Raw genomic sequence first — 24,528 nt, 5'->3', positions numbered from 1 at the left:
CTCTTAAGAAGTGATATTTTATTGCAATGTGCTTTGTTTTGGTATGCATCACTATATTCTTTGATATATTGATTGCACTAGTGTTATCATAGTATATGACTATTGGATCCTTGATCTTTATCTTTATTCCTTCCATCAAGTATTTGAACCAAACAATGTTAGAATAGTTAACTGCTACTACCACATATTTTGTCTCTGTTGTGGATTGAGATGTACAATTTTGCTTCTTGCTTGTCCAAGACACTAGTCTTTTACCATTGAAGAATGCTCCTCTACTAGTGCTTTTTTTTGTCATCAATACTTCTTGCCCAATCAGCATTAGTAAACACTTTCAATTCCAAATTTCCTCCAAGTTTATACCATAAGCCATAGTCTTTAGTACTCTTCATATATCTCATGATTCTCTTGATGGACATCAAGTGATTTTCTTTAGGATTAGTTAAAAATGTTTCCATTATTCCAACTGCTAGAGAAATATCAAGCCTTGTATGTACTACATACTATAATTTTTCAATCATTGATATGTATGTGGTCTAATCTACTTCTTTTTAATCATAATTTTTGGAGAGCTTATGTCCAATAGATATAGGGGTTCTAACTGGTCATGAATCTTCCATTCCAAACTTCTTCAGTATCTCCTTGATATACTTAGATTGAGTGGTGTAGATACAATTTTTGTTCTAATGTATTTGCAATCCAAAAAAGAATTTTATCTCACCAAACATGGACATCTCAAATTCTTTACTCATTTCTTCTAAAAATGCTTTGTAAAAGTCATCATTTCCTGTATATAGAGTATCATCAACAAATATCTCTACCAGCACAATCTTCTTATCTGGTCCTTCCTTGATATAAAGATTACTATTATCATTTTTTCTTTGAAATCCAATCTATATCAAGTAATTATGAAGTCTTTCATACCAAGCTCTGGGAGCTTTCTTTAGACCATATAATGCTTTGTGTAACTTTCAAACCATGTCTCTTTTGTTAGGATCTACAAAACCTTCAGGTTGTTTAATGTATACTTCTTCATCAAGAATTTTATTCAAGAATACAAATTTGACATCCATTTGATATACTTTAAAAATCCTCTATGTGTTGCATATGCTAGTAAAGTTCTAACACCTTCTAGTCTTGCTACAAAAGAAAAAGTCTCACCATAGTCAATGCCTTCTTCTTGAGAATAAACTTTACAAACCAATCTTGCTTTGTTTCTTGAAAATTTTCCATCTTCATTTAGCTTATTTCTAAATACACACTTTGTGCCAATTACATTCTTATCCTTGGGCCTAGGAACAAGAGTCCAAGTTTTGTTCTTTTCTATTTATTCTATTTCTTCATTCATTGCTTCAATCCAACTTTCATTTTCTAGAGCATCTTTAACATTTCTAGGTTCAAATTCAGGAAGTGAACATGTACCCTTTAATTTGCTTCTTGTCATTGTTCCATCAGATTTGTCTCCAATGATCTGATAAGGTGCAGGATGCCTTCTAACATATTTGGCTAACACAGGTTCTTTGGGCTTTAAATGAGTTTCACTATCTTCATTATGAACTTTATTTTTAGGCTCAAGTCCTTCTGTCTATGACTCGGGTCCATCAGGCTCGGGTTGAACTAGCTCGATAGCCTCTAATTATGACTTAGCTCCTTCAGACTATAACTCAGGTTGCACTATCTATGACCTAGTAACTATTGGAGATTTTGGGGACACGAGAGATGAAGCTTTCTTTCTTTCAGATAGATTTGGTGGGGTATTAGGTTCATAGTAAACGAATCTTTTGTAATCCTCCGGCTCCGTGTTGCTTTCTTCTTCACTCTTTTCTGCAAACTAATCAATTCTAACATGTGCACTTTCTATTGTTTTGTGAGTAGATAAATTCAAGAATTTGTATGCTTTACTTCTATAAGATTATCTTATTGGTGCTGAAAATTGCATTCTCATTTTGAACATTTATTTAAAATTTTGAGTCAAATCAAGCCCCATAAATGTGTATGTACTTGGCTATACCTTTGAGGCCCCTGAGGTGTTTAATGTTTCTAACACCTTCCATTTAGCCTATCCATATGTTCCATGATGGTAAATTGTCATTCCGAGTCATTTGGTGAAGTCTCGTTTTGAGCATTTGTCAAATTTGCATTTTACCCTTAGTGTCAAATAGTGACAGGAGCCTATGTTTGCATATGAATATCCTGCACCTAGAAATGTGTCATGACCCACTACCTTGGGAATATCTAATGTCCATAATAGAGAACCTATGTTTCAATTTTTGAGTCATTTTGAGTCTATTTGACTAGGTTTTGAATCCCTCAAAGTTGGTCATTTACTGTTTTCATGCTTTTGCAAAATATTCATAATTCTAGGAAGCCTTGTTTGACGAGTTATAATTTTGACCCAGTTGATTGAAATGGGAAAATTCCTTTTGCGTTGGATTGCAGATGTCAGAGACTTGTTATGTTTCAAGTTTCAGCTTATGATGAATCCGTTTGATCAATTTTCAAACATGATTCCAAACAATTTATAACTTTTTATTGGTGTCAGCATTTGTAGATTTGTTAGAACCCTTGTTTGTGATGTCATATCTTGAGATCTGTGATAGGTGATATCGAATGGATTGTACCGCTATGTTATAATCTAAAAGTACTTTAAGTGTGTAAATTTTTAGATCTTAATGAATCCATATGCACACTTTTCTAGGTCAATTCCATTTGCAAAAATCACCTTTTTAACAGTGCTTCCAGTTTGCAAATTCCAAGTAGCCCATTTTGACTGCTCACCATTTGCGCCCTGTTATTTTTCATGAGTTCAAATCACAAATTTATACTCACCTCATAACAAAGAACCAACATCCTAGTTTTCATTTTCCCAAGTGTCCATTTGCCTAGTTTTCAAGACCAAATCCGAACCCAGTTTGTTGTTTTCTGACATGTTTTCTTATAGGCAGTTTTGAGTGGCCAACTTTGATAGTGAATATCTTTTGACCTTGAATTCATCATGAGACAAGATTCAATAGAGTGAAAAAATGTGGAACAAAGAGTTAGTGTGCCAGTTTTTAGAGCTTGATTAGTGGTTTGGGTCAGTTTTTAAGGCCAGTCAATGGACCTCCTGACATGAAATTCATAGTTTGCAAATCAGTGGTAGAATGGGTTTCAGTTGATAAATTAGTGGTCAAACTTGGTTCTGATCAGTTGAAGGTGATCAATAGATCAATTTGATGATTTAGTTGTTCAAAAACAAAAATGTCTTTTAGTTAGACTCGCTTTCGGGCCTGACTAATTCTGTCAAATTGATAAGATATTGGGAGTCAAATTGTTTCAAATGGGTAAAACAAGAAGTTTATAGTAAATCAAGCTGTCAATGAAAAAATACTTTATTGAAATTTTTCAAATTAATTCCAAAGATATTTTAAAAGGTTTTCTTCAAATTTTTTCCATTTGAAGGGTTTATGAAATGCTCCAGGCATAAGTATTTTCTGATCAAATAAATATGGCACACATCCTTGATATAGCATTATATAAGAGGCAAGGGATGTATTATTGGGATGTCAAATATGTCCACAATATTGGAAAAGATAAGTTTAGAGGTTAGTTAGCCCCAAACCTATTGGTTAATGATGTAAGATATCAATTAGATCCATTTGGTAATAATAACAAGCATGAGAGGGAAAATGGGGGCACTATGACAAGGAAAAAATATAAGAATGGAGATAATTCCTTTGAAGGCAAAGAGCATTCTTAGCACAGGGGAGCCACCTAGCAGAAAGTCACCTTGTAAATAGGGAGACCTCCATAAAGGAGCCATCCATAGCCCCACTTATTCAAGACCGCCATGTAAAGCATGAAGCGCTATGAAAAGGTAAAAGCTAGCAGTAGGGGACTTTGAGCAGGGATGGTAGGATGAAAGGTTCATCATGCTAAGATAGAGCAGGTATATGAAATGCATTTTGAATGGTCAAAGGAGGGAGTTGTCTTGTAAAAAGAGAGAACATGTAGTATATGAAAAAGATTTGGAAGCTCAGCTGCATCCAAACACAATGCAAAGAGAGCCCACTCATAGACTTGTTGAAAGCTGTAGAGCAAAGGAGAATATAGGAGATTGGATTATAAAGATGAAATCAGGCACCCTACAGCATTGAAAAATAAGAGCAATAGCCATAGCTATAAGGGAGCTCTGTGCCAGCTAAGATCCATGCATCTAATAAGGAATCTCATGCAGGCAGCAAAGAATCAAGAAGCCCACAGCCCACAATTTGGGCAAGTAATGAGCAACCCATGTTAAAAGGGCTCCAAAGTGGAAGCCGTTTAAAGGAAGAAGCACTCTAGTAAGTGCCAAACAAGGAAAAATCTACAAAAGCATTGTAAGCAACCCTGATGTCAAGTTGCTCACGATAGAAAAGAATGCGTTAAAAAGGAGCCTCACATGCATTAATAAGATGCAACAAATAGAAGCAACAAAAATTGTAGAGGAGATCCATGGCATGTGATGGCACCACATGCAAAGGAAAATGTGAAAAGAAACACCCACGTTTCCTTGGCATGAAGTCAAAGGAGAAGAGTGAGCCAGCTAAGACATAGTCGGAGCTCGAGTAGAAGCTGTAGCCCCAGCTTTGATAGATACAATGATAGATCCAATACATACAGGGATGTCCATAAAAAAAATACAGAGAAAAAAAAATGTGGAACAGAGGTAAAAGCCATTATCCCACATTCACTATGGGAGATCATTTTTTAGTCTTTAAATACAAAAAAACTCACTAAGCATTGTGTCCAAAAGGCAACACATTTTGAAAGACTGCAGGCTAGAAAATGAACCCTGTCCTAGCTAGGTGATGATGTCAGGAAAATTTTTAATGAAAAAGAAAAAATGATGATATGGCACCAAAGGTGGAGATTGCATGAGACAGCGCCAAGTGGCGAGATGAGCGATGTGTGCAAGCCTGCAAGATGAAGTTTCCCAAGGGATAAAGATTATGAGATTGCGGGCACATTCCACATGGCCATGGTTCATGCATGTGATGAGGTGGCACCACAAGTTGAGACCAAGGCAGATGCACCAGATCGTGACACCTGTCGCGATCCCACGGTCGACACAGTCCTGCAAAAGGAAGATGCACGCTAGTTAAGTAATGCAAGATTGCGAGAGGTTGACACATGGCAGTGGGTCCTACACATGGTGACATGGCACATGATGGAAGGCTTGGCCAATCAAACATTGCCACATGGTGGTTGGTCAACAGAGAGTTTGACCCCCAATTTGAAGGCCAGGGTAAAAAATTGAAAATTATTAAAAAATAATTTTAATTATTTTTTCAAAAATGTAGATGTGAAAACTTCTTTTAAATTTAAATAAATATTTTTCTAAAGTTTAAACTTTAGGAAATTGTAAATTTTTGAAAATTCAAGGTTGCAGACAAAGCAGCCATAATAGAGGGGTATTTTTCAAATTGAGATTTAAGAGGTTTCTAAGAGGTGAAATATGTGATGTTGTATAACATTAGAATTGTGAGAAGACAAAATTTTCGATTGTGGAGTTCATTTTTGCACATGAATTCATGGGTTCGAGTTATAGCCAGAAACATGAAATTTGGGGTCCTCTCAGTGGTATAAGCTAAAATTGAAAATGCAGTTGCAGGATCAGTAAAATATGGTTAAAAGGTAGTGGAAATGCAATTAAGATTGGATTCTGATCACATTCACTTAGTAAAAACTCAAATTTTACCAAGCATTTCATGAAGTTTCAGATATTTTGATGACTCAACAAGCTTTCATCATTTCAACAAAGATATTTGCAAATCAGTAACAGAAAAATGATGAGACCAAATCAGATTAGAATGGGAGAAGGGAGAAAGAAGTTATTCAGTTGTAGGAGATTGAATTTCAAGTGGATAGATGTCAATTGCATAACAGAGCCAAGAATTCATCTCCTTCCTATATCTTTCTTTCTTTCATCCATTGTAAGGGTTGGCAGTTTTCTCTGGGTAATACCAGCAGGGTTCCAGTGTTTACTATGAAACCACATTCTTTCAGCACTTTCTCTCTTATATGAATAGCATTAGGAAGGATAATACAGATATTTCAGATCCATTAGGTGTTTTCATGTTTTCATTTTATGCATTTGGTTGTATTGTTTCAAGGAAATGAATACAAATGAACAAGAATTTCATGAGTTTCATTCTGATTCTCATCTCCCGTCTCAGTGAATTTCCAATGTTTTATGGTCTTTGAACAAAGAGCCTAGGTCATAGTTGTAGTCCCTTAAGGTTGTATGTAGTTTCATTGTTGCTTATAACCCAAGGGGTTATCTAAATGCTTCAGAGAATTCAACAGGGTTGCAAGTTTACTGATGGGGATATCATGTAAGAATGAGGTTCAGATTGAGCACAGATGTTTATTTGCAAGGTAAATAGATAGATCATATATATGAATTTATAAATAAGTATCAGATATCCATATGTATGCATTCAATTCATGGATTTTCCCAATGGTTAAGGCATTGATAAGCTACAAGGTCACTTAGTTCTTGCTACTACACATTAGGGGTTTTTCTAAATTCAACATTGTTAATTAAACATTCTTTACATTTTATGTTGAAGAGCTAGAACATTTTAAGCCTCACTCAACTTGTGAATATCATAGAGTTGTAATTTTCTACTGTAGATCTATGTTATTACATGAGTTAATAGGAGAAATAAGGTTTTTATCTGCTTTATATTAGATTCAGTATATGCTTTGATAAGTGGTACCATATAAAGAATCTATAGGTCCACCCACCTTGGTTTTGCAGAGCTTGAAGAAGAAGAAGGGTCTATCCTTATAGTTGGCCCAAGACTGCAGTCAAGTGTATCCATCATAGGAATTTGCTAGCCTTAGATGTATTTGTCTAATTTCTTGGTTGTTTGTAGATTTTCTAAATCAGGAGCCAACAAATCCTACAAATATGCCTTCATCACCTTTTACATCAAAAATTTCTTTTCTAGACTCTTTCAAGATATAACATTTGCTGCCAAATACTTTTAAGTACCTTACATTAGGTTTATAGAAATACCATGGTTGATAAGGAGTTTTGTTTGAATCTTTCTTCAACTATACTCTGTTCAAGGTATGAACTGCAGTGCTGATTGCTTCCTTCCAGTATTTGAGAGCAACGTTCTTTTTAATCATCAAAGTTCTTGCACAATCCATGATAGATCTATTTCTTCTTTCAGCTAGAACATTTTATTGTGGTGTACTAGGGGTTGATACTTGTCCTTTAATTCCTCTTTCAATGTAGAAATTATTGAATTCATTGGAGATGAATTCATCACCTCTATCTAATCTTAAGGATTTCAACCTTTTCCAAATTTCTTTTTCTACTCTTGCTAGATACCACTTGAACTTTTGAAAGGCTTTTGATTTTTCTTTTAGATACATTACAGTCATCATTCTAGAATAGTCATCAACAAAATGAATGAAAAACTTTTCTCCATTGTAACTCCTCATACCAATAGGTCCACATAGGTCTATATGAACAATTTATAAGACTTCTTCTAACTGATAGTTTTTTCTTTTGAAACTAGTCTTTCCCATCTTACCAATTTGGAAATTCTTGCATAGACCCATATTAGGCTTCTTCAAACTAGGATTGCCTCTTACTCTTCTATGTTTTCTTATCTTAACTAGATTATCAAAGTTTACATGACATAGCCTTTTTTCCATAACCGATTGTCTTCTACTTGTGCAATAAGACATGAACAATCACTAGAATCAGGATAAAATAGATTACCTTTTGTTTGCTTGCTAGATCCAACAAGATTTCCTTTTCCTTCTAGTAGTTTGGCCTATCCATTCATGAATTCTACCTTGAATCCAATGTTATTCAATTGTGTCACACACAATAGGTTATGCTTTAGTCCTTCAACCCAGTAAGTATTGTCACATACAAGTTCTTTAGTCAATGAAATACATCCTTTTCCTTTGATGTTACAGGGTTCATCGTTTCTAAATCTAACACAACCTCCATCATAATATTCCACATGCTCAAGTTTTTTTCTTTTTTATCTCCAGTCATATAATGTGAATAAACACTATCAATAATCCATATATCATTTTTGCTAACAAGAAAGTTAAGTGCCATCTTATCTCCTTCATCATCGGATTCATTTTTCACAATAATATATACCATTTCATCTTCACTATTATTAGAATCTTTTTCTATAAGACAAGATTTCTTACCTTTTTCCTTGTAGTTCTTGGAATCCTTCTTGCATTTTTTCTTATTGCTTTTATTTTTATCTTTGATTTCCTTATTTGGACACCTAGCAATAATGTGACGAACTTCTTTATAGGAAAAGCATATTAGAGGAACTTTACCTTTGTACTTCCCTTTGCCTTTGGAATACTTTCTTGCAAGTAGGGCTTCAAAAGCTTCAAGATTATTGCCTAAACTTTCTTCTAATTCTTCTTCTCCACTTCTTGATTGATTGGATTTTGATTTCTTACCCTTTTCTTTGAGTGAGAGTTTATCTTTAAAAGAAGATTCAATAACTTTTGAACTAGGAACATTGTTCTCAAAGTTATCTAATTCAAAAGCTGTCAATCTTCCAACAAGAGCATCCAAAGATATTTTATTATTTGGATCACATCTCATTTCTTGAATAGTAGACATTCTAATTGCATAAATAGGAAGAAGAGTTCTAAGTACCTTGCTTACAATTGTTTTCACTTCAATGTCTCCTCCAGACGCTTTGATTGCACTTACACTTGCTTTGATTCTTTTTGCATATTTTGCAATGTTCCCATCTTCTCTTATTTTCATCTAATCAAAATGACCTCTGAGACTTTCAGCTTCAACTCTTCCTACATTTTCATGTCCTCCATAAATTTCTTTCAATTTAGCCCATATTTCATTCACTATTTTGTAGTATTTTACTTCATCAAATTTAGCATAACTAAGAGCAAATGCAATATCAATCATCATGATGTTATGATTCTTCTTTTTAGCAATATCTGCAACAGATAATGTTCCAGTGGGAGTCTTGTATTTAGTATCAAGATATTTGCATCTTGAGTCACTGATGGTAGCCAAGTGTAACCTCGTAAGACTTTTCCATGCTACAAAATTGTCTCTATTTAGCTTGGGAATCTCTCTTTTGTATGACATCCTGATCTTTGGCTTAGGTCCTTGAAACCTTCTCTGCAAGCACCAAAATTTCTAATATCAATTGTTGGAAATATAAGAGGAGTAACTAAGAGGGGAGGGGTGAATCAATTACTACTAAAATAAATCTCAGATCCCTTAGATGTCAATACAAAAATATAAATTGAAAACTGAATATTGTTGATGCTTGGTAAATGTACATAAAATGTTGTAACTCGGTAATTACTGAATGTGTTCAATAAATCCTTAACATACAAAATTTGGATGTTACATGTGATTAACACTACTTTAACATAGTTGCAAACACACAAAAGAAAATAGCATGAACACATTTGACACCAGGATTTAACATGGAAATCCAATTTGGGAAAATCCACCAATTATAACTAGTTACTATTTTCACTCTTCTAAAGTGAGCCTTGTTAGGAGCCAACCCTATTAAAGGTTTAAAAACATACTATTAGGTGTGACCCTATTAAAGGATTTAATCACCCTATTAGGATTGGCCTTGTTAGAGGTCTTTAGACAATTCAATAGAATTGCCACCTTGTTAGAGGATTTACAAATAGATGTTAAACCAACTCTGTTAAGAGATTTAGATCACTGCTACAATGGTTAGAAAGTAAAATGAGATGACCTAATTTGAATGCAATTGAATTTCTGATTATAGATCTTTTTTCTGGCTTGTACTTGATCCTTCCTAATCGAATATAACTTTTTTTGCTCCACAAGGATATGTTGCTTATCCTTCAAATTTTCTTCCTCTTCTCATCATTAAATCTTCAATGACATCTTCATACTTTCACATCCACACTTTGAAACTACAACTTGACCTTATACTTATATCTTTCATATTGTCAAGTCAACTCAAATACAACTTAGAATAATTAATATTCATCACCTTAGTTAGTTGGAATCAATAGATAAATCAATTGAGCTTAATATGCCAAAATGTAGAAACTAAATCAGAAGTGATTTCCTATGTTAACCAACAGAAGCTCAATTAACACTACAAATTTGCAAAAATCCTTTGGAAATTGAGTGAGCTTGAGTAGCACTGGTTCCATCCAACTTTCCTTCATTAACTGAGTGAGCTTGGTTAACACTCATCTTTTGCATACTTTCCTTTGATGCCTAAGTGAACTTGGTAGACAGTGCCTTCTAAACTAGGTAGCCAAAGGAATGCTTGGTAAACATAGAAAACTATCTTCACTTCCCAAGTGAGCTAGGCATATATTGACTGATAATGATATGATATTTGTGTAACATCAAAGACAATACATAATTAATCAATTGTATCCAACACACTTATCATGCATCATCACCTTTGTTACATCAAATCTCAAGGACAACTGCCAAATGCCTACCCCAAAGATTGATATTCTGAGTCTTAATTTGGATTTCTAATCACTTTGGTGAAACTCAAATTGTATTCCTAATGTTATTTCACAATCATGTCACACTTGAATAGACCACGAGGGTATAAATTGGGAGATTTTGCATAATAAAATTTATTTTCAATGACTTCAAGCCTTTGTCAAACTTGACTCCACCTAGTCTCCACCATATCTACAACTTAGGTTGCATAGTGAAGCAGACAAGGAATGTGAATATAACACCAATAAATCTATTCATGAACTAAAGGAGAAAAGATTCTATAGTATTCAATCAAACTATTCATATGCTTGGTCTGTCATAATTGATTGTACATGCATATATCCATAGGCATTTCCAACTCAATTTTGGGAACAATGTCAAATAGTTAAGAAGCATTTTCCTTGCTATAACCTTACAACTCACAAATTTTACTAGTAAAACTATTATCAATATTTCATCACAATGGAATTATGCCACAGGATGGGAATCACAATGAGTTACCTCTTTAAAAATGATCAAATTTTCTTCACTAAATCAATATTCAATAAGCCAAATCAGATGGACACATTGCTAGCCAAGAGAGAAATGTTTTTTAATCAACATTTCTTTGCACATTGCATCCTATCACTAGATGGACCAATGATACATATGCCTCAATGCTCCAAGGTTCTCTTGTAACTGGATAAAAGTTCTCTCTCATCACCCAATGCAAGAAGAAGTATTAGGTTGTAGTTTGATTGAGACATAAAGCCAAACAATTCATTTACCTTGTCTATGTTGAAAATATGAGGCACTGCCACCCAACAAGGTATTCGATCAACATATGGTGGAATTTCTATAACTAGTTTTGCATGCTCATGGATTACAAGAATGTAGGTCATCATTCAAACAACTCATGTGTCTTGTCTTATATGGACATAACCATTATAAGATTGGGCTCTCTGACCACATTACTTGCATCTACTACTACATTTCCTTGAAGACATAATGTCAAACCTTTCATTGATAATCTAATATTGAGAATTCTTGTTTTTTGTGGGTCATCACATATGGGATTTAAGATTCATTGATATCATTCTATCAAACTTGTAGCTTTTAGTTGATAGCTTGGATCTCACATTGGTAACAAGTAACTCACATGCTCAATTCCATATTTAATGACTGCATACATGTACATGCACTTCTTATTCTATTTCAAAATTTGTATCTTGCCAGAAACTTCTCTCTGCACAATCAAAGGTTAATAATTGTCTCCAACCTGTATACTTTGATTGAAGACACAACCCAAACCCAAACATCTTTCTAGAAGTTTGAGTATGTAGAGGGAGATAGTATGTACTGAGAGATGCTTTTAGTATGAGGAGATAAAAGGTTTTAGTATAGGGAGAGAGAAGGTTTTAGTATAGGGAGAGAGAAAAGTACATACAGAGAGAGGTAGTACATGGAGAGAGGTAGTATGTGAATAGAGATGATTTTTGAATAGTGGGGAATTAATCTCTCTCAATCTCCATCTCTCTATCTCTGAAATTAATTTAACTAACTCTCTCTCTAAAATATACAGGTAACAAGTTGCATCTACATTACCATCATATAATCATTATTAAGTTTATCTCTAGTACATGATAGTGTTCTTTTATTTCAATACTTGGTTAATTCCTAAAATAGGGATTGAGAGAGGATAGCTCATTCCTACAAACATTAATTCCTCTTTCTTGTGTAGTACATATAGAATTCAACCTTAACCTATATACAAGTTGACAAATACCATAGAAATTGACCTATATCTTATAATTTGACTTGTTCTATATTTTCATTGTTTTTATACTCCAATCTATAAATTTTTGATCCAGCTTGATTTCAGTTTCTTTTGTAGTTTGATAGTCCTTTTTCATATTTAACTTGCATCCTCTACTAGCTTTGAAGGTGAGGGGATTCTCATCTTTATCATTTAATATCATTTACAGTTCCTTATACTAGGGAAAGGAGCAACAAAATCCAAAGCACTTCTACATTTAGAAGGTAATGAATTGGCACATCACTCTATGCTAGTCAGATTTCCTTTGATGTAGAATCTTGGTATTCTTGCTAAATGTAATTTATGACACTTTAGTGAGTTATCCATCCAAATTGATTTCTCGCCATTTGTATGCTATACTATAAAAATTATAATTTGGAATTGGACAAATGCACAAAAATTACAAGTTACAAAATGAATGTATGTCAAAGTTATAATTATGTCAACCTCATAAAAGATCTAATAAGTTTTACTATTCATTATTTTGGATGCACTCTAATTATGTTTTTGATGATCTAAACAAGATACGTGTGAATTCTTGTAGACTAACTAAGAGGGAGAAATGGTTTGAAAATAACCTCAGTGGGTACATTGTATTCAACACAATGGTAGAGGTGGTTTAGGTTCATTAGATTCAAACACAAAGGGAATTTGTTTAAAATCTACCATCTATTTTGAAAAAAATGGAAAAATGTTGTAGATTAGTGAATTGGAAGAAAAAATCTTTGTATCATGGGTTCAAAATTGGGACCTCTTCCATCTTTTGGAATAGGTTGGCGCAATATCATGAACAACCACTTGTATCACCTTTCCTAGATAGGCATATTATCTTTTCAAAATTGATGTACAATAATTTGGGGGCATTTTAGACTTTAATATATTTATTGAGATGATTATCAACATAAAAAAGAAACATTTTTTTTAAACAATAATTTTGATGGATTCATGGTCTTTGTTAAATTATGAGTGCCAATCAAACTGCTAATGAACATTTGGACTTCCTTGAAATGCAAGTCTTTTAAATATTAGATATGGATAAAGAAATAATAGTTCTTTTGTTTTCCATTAATAAATTCTATTGACTTAAACTTCTTCCAAAAGTGAACTTAATCAAATGCATAAAATGAAATGGAGTTATAAACTAAACAAGAAAGAAAATTCAGGAACTAAAGTGCACAAATCTATTCAAGTCAAAAGATGGAGTGGTCAATGTATTTCTCCTTCATATTAAGCTTCTAATGGGTGATATGCTGAAATGTTTGAAGATTGTGCTTGCTAAGTGCTCCTTTAAAAGAGATTGCCATAAACTCAATTTTGCTACAATATTTGGTTGTAAGCTTTGAATTGGAAAAGAAAAATTTGGGTCGTGGCATACATAATGATTTTATTTTTTATACTCCTAGACAATCAATTTTATTTAACATTTAAAAATAAAAATGTCCATCTGCGTTTTGCATCAAGAAATTTAGGTTTTGGGATTTTATTTTTATATCATGTTACATATCTCTTCTCTATATTCACAGTTCAAGAAAGATGTCTATTATTGGAAATAATAGAATGACATACAAATATAACTATACACAACTCCATGATAAATTGTAATGTTTTTATGGTTTTCCTTCACTATCTATAAAGGTTCTCTTCTTGGTCAAACTAGATATGCTTGGTTTGGTCTCATTGTATATTTGATGTAGTCATGTATAGGTTCTCCAATCCATGATTTACTTGTTTTCCCCTTATTCCTCCTGCTCAAGTTCTAGTCATTTGGATTGTCATTTTTTACAATGTGTGATTTATTCTACTTTAGCTTTATAACAACATTATTTTTTAATGGCTACCTTTAATAAGCCATATTGTGCTCAACTTCAAATTTGCTACTTGTTTAAGGAGGAGAGATGTGATCTTTAATTTTAAATATTTCCATAAAGTTCCATACAATTCAATGACGATTATAGTTTAATCCAATGTTAAGGTGGAGATTAAATTAGATTTAACTTCAACAGTTCAAATTTTTTTTTAAAAAAAAATTGCACCAAAAGTCAAAGTTATAATTATGATTGTGAGTAGGGTAAAATTGAGGTTATTAAAGTTAAAGTTTTGACTAAAGAAAAATTGATACTTGTATTAAAAACAAAAGCTCTGGGGAATATATTTGATCTACAATTAAAGCACAAGGACTAAAGAGGAAAATAAGCATCATAGAAAGAGAGATCTAAGAATCATAAATGGTATAATGAAAAGCAAAAACACACAAATAACTAACTAATCAGATTATTACTTTGTAGTTATACATAGATAAATAATTTAAATACAATTCCATCAAAAATTACTATCTAGGCTTTTCCTTTAATATTCAAATTCTATTAAGTTGATAGTTGAATTCAATAAATACTAGATTTCGACATCATACTCTTCTTTTATTTTATACTTTTTTTTTGAGCAAAAGTGGACAAGCCACTAAATATATATAATAAATAAAATTTGATTCAAATGCTCATTAGGGAAAGACTCAGAAAAGAAAACCCTAAAGCATTGATATACTAAAAGATTTAAAGTGTAGTCAAGTTCTAGAAATTGGAGGATATATACAAGTGCAGTCTTGAAAAAGGCTCCAAAGCTCTTTGAGTAGATTCTTCAATGAGAGACTATTGCAAGAGATAGATACATTTGGAATGCAACTATTGCATGAGAAATTTGAAGTCTCTCAAACATTTTTAGACAAATGCAAATGGTTTAAAGCTAAACTAAATAATGTTTGTTGGTCTTCTTCTTGTATGCTCTAACACTAGATATGGAAGTGCATGTAGGAATATGTAAAAATGATAAGAGTCAAACATCTAGGAGGAATTATATCCAACATATATAGGTAGGTTGTTTGTGGTTGATAGCAAAACCATTTTTGTGACTATTTTAATCCTTAGTATCATTTGTACTAAGTATTTCAATCTTTTAAATTTTTTTATATTTGGTGATAATTTTCATTTTAAGGTTGAGGGATCATGTTGCATAACTAAGATGTACTTAGTTATGTTGTATTGAGAGATTAGGGTTACATTAGTTTCCTCCATTTTAAAGGAGGTTTATTTTTTACTTGTATTATTGTTCTATGAAGATTTAGGGTTTTCTTGCCAGAATCTTTCCCCAATGAGCCTTTGAATTCAGTTTATTTTAACATAATTTTATCTACTAACTTGTTCATGAATCAAATTATTAAAATTATTAAATATACATAAATAATTTCAACTTTTAAATAAATATATTATAAAGTAAATTTTTTTTTACTACTTTTATTAATTTTGAAATTTACATTAATATCATACCTATTTATTTATCATTAAAAAAATCATACAAATGTAAAAAAAAATTACTTTAGGATTTATAAATTATACAAAATTAAAATAAATATAAATAATTTTTAATTATAAATATAATTTATTATTAAAACACATAATGCTTTTAGACAAAATATAATAAAAATTTATTAAATAATCTAATTTAAAAAATATAATATATATAATCAGGGTATGTGCAGGATCATGATGTGCCAAAAAGTGGCGATCTAAAAAATTTGTAGTTTTGAAATATCTCAAACTATTTCAAAATCTATTCCAACTTTTTTCCCACCCACCTTGATACTAAATGAAAACAATTAATATATTTATAAGGCCTACTATATCTTTTGATACCAAACCTATATGGTCAACTTTAAAAACATCTTAGCAAAAAGAGGGATAAAAATTTATTAAGACAGAAAGGAATACAACAAGGAGAGCTCAACAAGGAGCTCGATCCTGAGCAACAAGATCATCAAATTCTTGCACCATCTCAAAGGACAGTTGCCTCCTATCCCTAATATTCCAACCCGGATCATGACTAGAAGCCCATTTGGCTAAACAATCAGTAGTTCTATTCCATTCACGAGGAATATACGTGAACCTAATGAACTGAAAAGAGGAAGAGAAGAAAAGAATCTGCTTAACAACAGTGGCCAGCTGCCAACTAACATCCTCAAGCTCTTGCGAAGAAAGCATTTTCACCACCACCTGGGAATCAGACTCACAGATAATCTTACTCCATCCCCGCAAGCAACACTGTTCCATAGCATATAAAATAGCCTGAGCTTCCATGAGATTGTTAGTATAATCACCCTTATGAACTAAGAAGAAAAATTTAACATCCCCATAACTACAACAAGCCACTCCGCCAATACCAGCCAGACCAGGATTCCCATGGGAAGAACCATCAGTGTTAATTTTCAGAACTCCATAGGGAGGAGGAGTCCAGTGCCCATCCCGGTTAACCCGACCCTTCCTCTGATGTTGAAGCTGCTTAGACATAGAAGGAAACCTATGAGCTACAGCCCCATCTTGAAGATGAAAATTGAGGCGATTACAGATAGCAAGATCAGCCGTATCCATACCCCCATCAAGCTCACACTTCACAAGAATAGTTTCCTGAAGAGAATGTGATATTTTCCACCAAAGATGCAAAACACCAAGCCGAACATCTTGGAATATGTGACGATTCCTCTCCAACCAGATATGCCAAAGCATGAAAGATGGGCCAGCAACCCAAGCAACATGGAGAGAAGAAGACTTGGAGGGAGCACTACCCAAGTGGGCCCAGAACTTAGGCAAAGAGGAAGCATGCCGACAAGAGAAACCCCAAGTGCTCCACCAAAGGTGCCATATCTGAGTAGAATAGGAGCAATGGAAGAACAGATGGGAGACAGACTCCTCTCCATTACCACACAAAACACAATAAGAGGGGCCCTGAAATCCACGTGTACAAAGATTATCCTAGGTAAGACAACGGTTGTGAGCCACTAGCCACATGAAAAAATTGCACTTGGACCAAGAAACTTTATTCCAAACTTGCTTCCACCAAGGGACCTTAGCATCCCCAAATAATTGTCTAGTTATCTCCTAATACCCAACAGAGACATGATATTTATCAGACAAGGTACCACCCCAAGCCAAAACATTTAGACCAAGCAAAGAAGAACACTCTCTAGAGGCCAAAATTTGAGAAAGCTCCTGATGATCCATGTCTGTACCTCCAGAAGGCCAATCAGAAGAATGCTTCCATCTGTAACCAACAACAGGTCCCAATTGATAAGGAGTCTTGTAATGAGCCACTTTATCCCATCCAGCGGCAAGAAAAGAGTCACAAAGAGGCTAAAGATGAGGGTATATGGATAAAATAGAAGGGAATCCATCCCAAGCATTAGACCAAAATAAAGCCTAAGAAGCTCCTTTACATATCCAGAACAGACCCCTCTTCACCAACATCCCACCTGTCTTCAAAGTATGTCAAACCATTGAGCCATGACCTTCAAGAGGAAGTGCAGAAACAGAGCAAGGATTAGCACCATGAAAATATTTATGAGTGATAATACGAACCCAAAGTTGATGTTGTCTAGAGCACCATCGTCAATAAAGTTTAGCAGCCAAAGCTTGACTACTCAATAGAGCAGATCGAAGACCAAGACCACCCTCCTTTTTAGGCCTACAAACAATTGCCCAATTAATCAAGCTCCATTTAGTACTACGCAAATTACCACTCCAAAGAAATTGTCGAGAAAGAGCATCAAACTCCTTCAGAAAGTAAATAGGTGCAGCGTGAACCACGCTTCTATAAGTAGGAAGAGCTTGGATAAAAACTTGAAGAAGAGTAACTCGGGCAGCAGTAGAAAGCCATCTATGTGATTTTGGCCTATTTTTATGTGATTTTTACTTCAAACATGTAGCTCTGACAACCTTTTTTTTCCACCAAAATTTGATAAAATGAAAAGAGTTTCTTAAGAATGTTCTTATCTTTCCATAAATGTAACGTTTATCAAATTATGAATTCAGTAAGTAATTATTGCTTATTTTCTAATGGAGTTACGTATAAAGTGCTGACTAACACACTACTTGAAAAACAACTATAACTTACAAATGGTACAACATTTTTTAAATCCAAAAGATGCATCACATTCTATGTTTCTTCTATTATAAGGGGAAAAAATGAAAAATTGAATTTTGTAGAGTTTTGAATTAGTTAAGGTGGTCAGACACAAGAGTTTTTTAATTCCTAAAATACTAAAATCAAAAATTAATTAATTATTATTTATTTAGAATAAAAATACCCAAAAATATGTGTCACATCTAGGCATGAGTCTACTACTTATATCTAGAATATTATTAAAAAATATTATTATTTGATTTTGATTAAGGTGGTCATACATACGTCTACTTCTTATTTTTGTTCTAAAATTTTTGTAATATTGCAGTACAATTAAAAATTTTGACCAATCAATTTTTTTTTCTTGAGATAAGTCTTAGTAGTTTAGAAACTAAATTCAATGTGCTAGAGATTCTTTACTGTCGACTTTTTGATATAAAGTTAATAACAAGTAGAAAATTGCACGTCAAGTTGACGTAACCATGATTTCCTGATTTTTTATTGCCACTTAAGAGTATAGTTTGGTTGACCATGATCCTGCACATACCCATCAATTCTAGTGTTTAAAGTCTTTGGAGGCTAATGAAAAAATTGGTGCTAATAAAATCAAAAAATGAAAAAACTGGTGCCGATAAAATCATAAAATGAAAAACTCGATGCTGTTAAAATCATAAAATGAAAAAAACGGTGCTATTAAAATCATAAAATGAAAAAATTGGTGCTAATAAAATCATAAAATGAAAAACTCGATGTTGTTAAAATCATAAAATGAAAAAAATGGTGTTGTTAAAATCATAAAATTGCCCAATGAGATTTAACAATTTTTTTTTTAAAATGCCTTTTAAACTTTCTTATTACTTAAAATGGTGTCCATGCCAAAACACCATAACCTAGATTTGTAAAAGCTTTACAAATGTAGTTCCAATTTTCATCACGTGTCTCTTTGTTGAATTTTTTTTATTTTGAAGAACTTTTTTTTTCCAAAAATGAAACCTCAGAAAAATGAGCCACCTCCAATTAGAAAGTAGATAAATCATAGTTTTTTAAACAATGAAATTAATTAAAAACCAAACATAAAGATAAGATTATATTTTCCAATCTTACGCTTTTATCGAAATAGGATTAATGTCATTTCGTGGAGATGAAAACATTAATCCCTGGCTATATATAGACAAGAACTAATAAATAGAATAAATAAATTGTCAAATTCTAACCTTCCTGATAACCTTAAAATATCATCATCATCAACATTCAAAAGTTTAGGCCCCATTTGGTTGCTGGAAGATGAGGGCCAAAATCGGGTTATCGGAGCTAAAATCGGGTTTTGGAGAAAAAAAATGGATGTTTGGTTGCTTAAATTTATAATTTGGTTTTCACTTTCATCTTCCAAATTTTGGCCAAAACTAGATGAAGTGTCTTCCAACAAAAAGATAGAATTTGAAATTAAAACTGGTTTTTGAGTTTTATGAATGTTTTTTTAATAAAATCTGGGGGTCTGCGATTTTTTGCGAGTAGGGGTGGCTTTGCTGAGCGAGTTTCTATATTCATTATGCGTATTGTTTGATTAACATTTTTTTTAATGTTTAATGTTTGATTGACATTTGTATTTTTTAATGTTTATTTAATATTAAATATATTTTATTTATTATTATCTTAATTTATTCATAATGTTAAAAGTAATAAATTCAAGTTTTTTTCCTTATTATTTATTTATCTTTGTTAAGTTAAACTAATTATCAATACATTTCATTTTATATTTTTAAAATAATGAGGTTAAATTAGTATTTTTTTTTTTTATAAATTTAATATTTTTAAAATTAAAAATTAGTTTTATTTGTATTTATTTTTAGAATGTGATATTCTTCTATAAAAATTTCAAATCTATGTTCTAATGTTAAACTATTTTAATCATTGATTGGATATATTTTTAAAATATTATAATAAATTATATAAAGCGAATTAAATGTCGATTTTTTTTAACTTTTTAACCTTGTTGAACTTCATAATAATCAAACTCAAACTCAAACTCGCATCTTGTGACTTAGTTTTTGACCGATAGTTGTGGTTTTCTCTCGATGATGGGCAACTCTGATCACATCTCCAATTCCAATTTCTAAATTGGCAACCAAACACAGAATATGGATTTGTATATACATCTTCCATGTCAACCAAACGATCCAGTGTCTTCCCAAAACACAACCAGGTTTTCAAAAACTTGATTATGAAATAATAAGGTTTTGACCCAAATTCCTCTTCTCCAACCAAACAGGGCCTTAGTGAATTGGGAAGGCCAAAGATTTGGCAATACGGACACGTGAAATTATTCGTGGCCTTATGGGAGGATTACATGCTGTTTCTATTTGTATTCCGGATCCTTTCTCATTCTTTTAATCAGCCGTTCATTTCCTTATCACAAAGTTAGGTTTTAAGTAATATAGAATGTTGCCCAGATCACACAGAAAAGCACTTTAAGCACCGCAGATTAATTGCTCGGCGAGGAAAGAAATTTTATCTTTTTCAGATTCAATTGATAATGTAGGTACAACTATCAACAGAGAAATTTGTTGGGTTTCTAAATTCGAAAATCAGTAAATAGCAGTGTAAATTGGCAAAAAGGGTTGCTCAAATGCAAGGCATTCAGAATAGTGCGAATATGATATAGTGCAGTCCTAAATTGAGAAACAGGTGCAGAAAATGATTCTTTTTGAATCAACTGATTGATCTAAAGGGTTATATAATTGTCAGCGAAAAAACCAGAAAGGAAAATGGACGTCCTAATCTATAGATCAATAAATTATAGGGAAAAAGGTCTAAAGTTTTGTCTTGCATCGAATCGAGCTGGAATTTTATAAGTTGCGGGTCTTTCAGGTATTGCACTCTTGGTATTTTGTGGATAGTAAGGATTGGATTGTTGAAATCTTTTTGTTGATTGCTTTACTTTGAAAGCTGCGTCTATTGAGTTACAATCACGTCGCTTCAGGGTCTTTGTTTAGGGGCATTAAAGGAAACGGAAAATCCTTGCTTTCTATTGTGGATTTTGATTATATTGTGAAGCAAATTGGAGCATTTGCTGTTGTGTGAATTGCTGATCTGACTTTGGGTATAGAAAAAAACATTAATGATGGAAAGATTGAGGGAATTATTTGAGAGTGGAGAGACTGATATATGCACTCTGATTGAAGAAGCCATTGCAATTGCAGCTTGTGAATATCCTCAAGAATTGATGGCAGGGAGGGAGCGGATTGCTCAGAGATTGTTCTCAATTGGGTATGTTAGGTGTGGGGAATGCAATGCATTGACATTGGCAGGGGCTGATAACATCAAAGGAGGAGTAGCAGCTCAAGGGCAGCATAATCATGCGAAGGAGAAGCATGGCATTCATGGTGAGAGAAAGAGGGCTATTGATAACCGTAGTCATTACACTTCAGAGGAGATAGAGGAGGAGTCTGAGGTTATCAGAAAAGTTGAGAGGATCAGAGGAATGTTGTTAGATCCTGAAGAGTCAGAATACCAGGTGAAGGAGTGTTTGAGACAATTGGAGTTGATGGAGCTCTCTGTGGGCACTCTTGAGATAACTCAAATTGGGAGAGTGGTGAATAGACTGCGAAGAGACCATTCACAACAAGTCCGTTCAATGGCTAAGATGCTAGTCAATGATTGGAAAAAGCTCGTAGATGCATGGATGGAGACTGCTGCATTAGGCCCATCATCATCAGAAGATGTCAAAGATGATGAGATTGGCCTATCTTATCCACCATTAGATGAGGGTGCCTTCTTAACAGCTCCAATTGCACCACTCAAAATGTCAGAGATCTTTGATGGAATGGAAGACAATGGAAACATTCGAGCTATTGATGGGAATGTTAAGGAACAGAGGTTTATAAACTTACATTCTCAAAATCAGCAGAGCACTCATTGTAATCGAAATTCGATGAATGTTTCAACTCGTGCAATTGGGTTTTCTCTGCCGTCTCACAAACTCAAATTGAAGGAACATGGGGACCGTGGGCGGCCATTAATGGATCCAAGCAAGAACCAAACGAACCCTGTTTCTGTTCAACCCCAAATTGATAATGTGAGGTTTGAACCTGGTAAGAGAAAGATGCTTAATGAAGAATACCAATTGGCAGAGAAAGCAAAGAAGAGGCGCCCTATCAAATTCATTGAGCCCGAAGACCTCCCTGACATTGGCCGCAATTTTATGAAGTCATCTAAAGCTAAACGAGGATCGCATCGCTGACAACAATCTGGAGGTCGCAGATGAAAATATCACATTAATTGTTTAAAGAGAAATAACTATTCACATATCTCCGCTCTCTGTGTATGGTTTTTTATTTCCCAAATATGGGAAGTTTGAGTGGCATCGTTATGTTTCTCATAGTATATTATACTTCTTTATTCTGTTTTTAAATCTGATAAATGTTTTTTTAAGTCAATACGCCCAGGAGGTAGAGTGCAAGTAACTAGACATATAAAGAATATATATAATTAAACACTTCTCTTCATCAGGCCTTTCCACACACGGAGGCACTCATCTGCTAGAAACCGCACCATCAAAGCAACAAACCTAAGTAGATGGAGAGTGGTGGCCACCATGTTTATAACATTAGTTTTATTTATTTATATTATAAGATGTGTATGTTTGATTTAACATACATATGTAATACATATATTTTCATTAGAAACATTAACCAACTTATGGATAAATTATATTTACTTAAAAATAGTTTAGTTCTTTTTTAAATAAGAGCTGGGTTGGAATAAATTTTTAACAATACTATATATATTTTTTATTATTAAATTAATAAATTTTTAAAATTTTTTTTTCAATAATATAAGTAATAATGGTTTGAAACTATTTCTAATATTTATGAAATATTATAGAGATATTCTGAATAAATTTAATGTTTAAACTCTACGATGAAAGGCAAATACAAATACACATTGTTTGAATTTGTAGATTATAACATGCATGGACAATGATACAAATAAGGGCAATATAAAACCTCATTGAGAAGTATGGAAAAATAATTCAAACTGGTGTTGTGTGCATCATTCAGATTTGATATTGTCCAAATGCATTTATGTCCAACTCAAAATATTTAAAGCAAATATGATTGTTAGGTGTAAAATTAGAAACAAGATGGAAAGAGATTTGGTCATAGATTTGCTATGTTTGATACATTAGGGAATATTGTTTAAAGTAATTCTTTTAATTTTAAGATCATTGAAGAGATCATTTAAATTTTAAATATTTTATAAATGAAAAAATTAATAAATATTAATTAATAATAATATATGCAAAAGTCTTAATGAATAACTTACAATTATAAATTAGTATATATAAAAGAAGAATTTTCTAAGTTCATGTAAGATTTTTAAATTAATATAATTATTTTGTATTAAATATAGAAGGATCAAAATGAGTACAAAATGAATGGGATTAGTTCACAAGAGGCCAAGCCTCATCAAAAGATGGAAAGATTTACATATCAACCAAGCAAAAGAGAGAAGAGTAAGAAGGACAACTAATGGAGAACATCCACATAAGTATCCATCCATGTTGTCCAGCCTTGATTTCCTTCCATCCAAACCAGGTGTTTTTGGTCTTGGATTTCTTTCATCATATAAATCATGTCGCTAGTGAAGCTTTGAGGTGTTCTCTTGATCTCCTTGCTAATGTCTTGAATGGTTTGATTAAAGAGCTTGACATTATCCATATGTTGTCTCCAAATGTGTCCATCCTTAACCTCGTTTGCAAAGAAGGTAGCATATCCATCCTTAAGCAACCTTTTGAACTTGGACTTACTGGTTCTCATCATGATTTGGACCCATGGAATTTTTTTAAAATAAGTGAGCTTTCGAAAATACTCAGTAAGTAGCCTAGGTTTATTTTGGAACCTTTCTTCATTTCTGCATTTCCAAATTTTCCATAAAATGTTAGCTGAGAGAATATTCCAAAACATATTAATATCCTTTTTAACATTGCAGATAAAACCAATAATAATCTCAAAAATAGTAAAGGAAGTAGGAATAGAGATACCAAACATAAGCCAAATGTCTTTAGCAAAAGTACATTCAAATAAAATATGCCTTCCCGTTTTTGGGACCCTGCAAATACTGCAATAGTCAACAGCAAAGAAAGAGTTCCTAATAGGAAGCTTGTTAAGAATAAGTAGCCATTTAAAATATTTAATTTTCAAATCAATAAAACTTTTCCAAAGATAATCAATTTTTTTCATATACGCACATTTGTCTAAATCAATATACCAAACCT

General features: G+C 32.9%; 1 protein-coding gene across 1 annotated transcript; it reads left to right on the top strand.

Moving 5' to 3' along the window:
- Positions 1-21,372: 21,372 nt before the first annotated feature.
- On the top strand, positions 21,373-22,491 carry LOC149536114 (putative mediator of RNA polymerase II transcription subunit 26b). Its single transcript, XM_089806232.1, has one exon. It carries the CDS (start codon positions 21,373-21,375, stop codon positions 22,489-22,491), a length of 1,119 nt encoding a protein of 372 aa, XP_089662358.1.
- Positions 22,492-24,528: the final 2,037 nt, after the last annotated feature.

Source organism: Cupressus sempervirens, chromosome 10 (assembly GCF_028749045.1).
Source record: "Cupressus sempervirens isolate cs-2001-9-10 chromosome 10, ASM2874904v1, whole genome shotgun sequence".
Taxonomy (NCBI): domain Eukaryota; kingdom Viridiplantae; phylum Streptophyta; class Pinopsida; order Cupressales; family Cupressaceae; genus Cupressus; species Cupressus sempervirens.
This window is presented reverse-complemented; position numbering and strand designations above follow the sequence as displayed.

Bases quoted from the DNA above. Each gene is read 5' to 3' on its own strand.
- LOC149536114 (XM_089806232.1), top strand. From the start codon at position 21,373: ATGGAAAGATTGAGGGAATTATTTGAGAGTGGAGAGACTGATATATGC.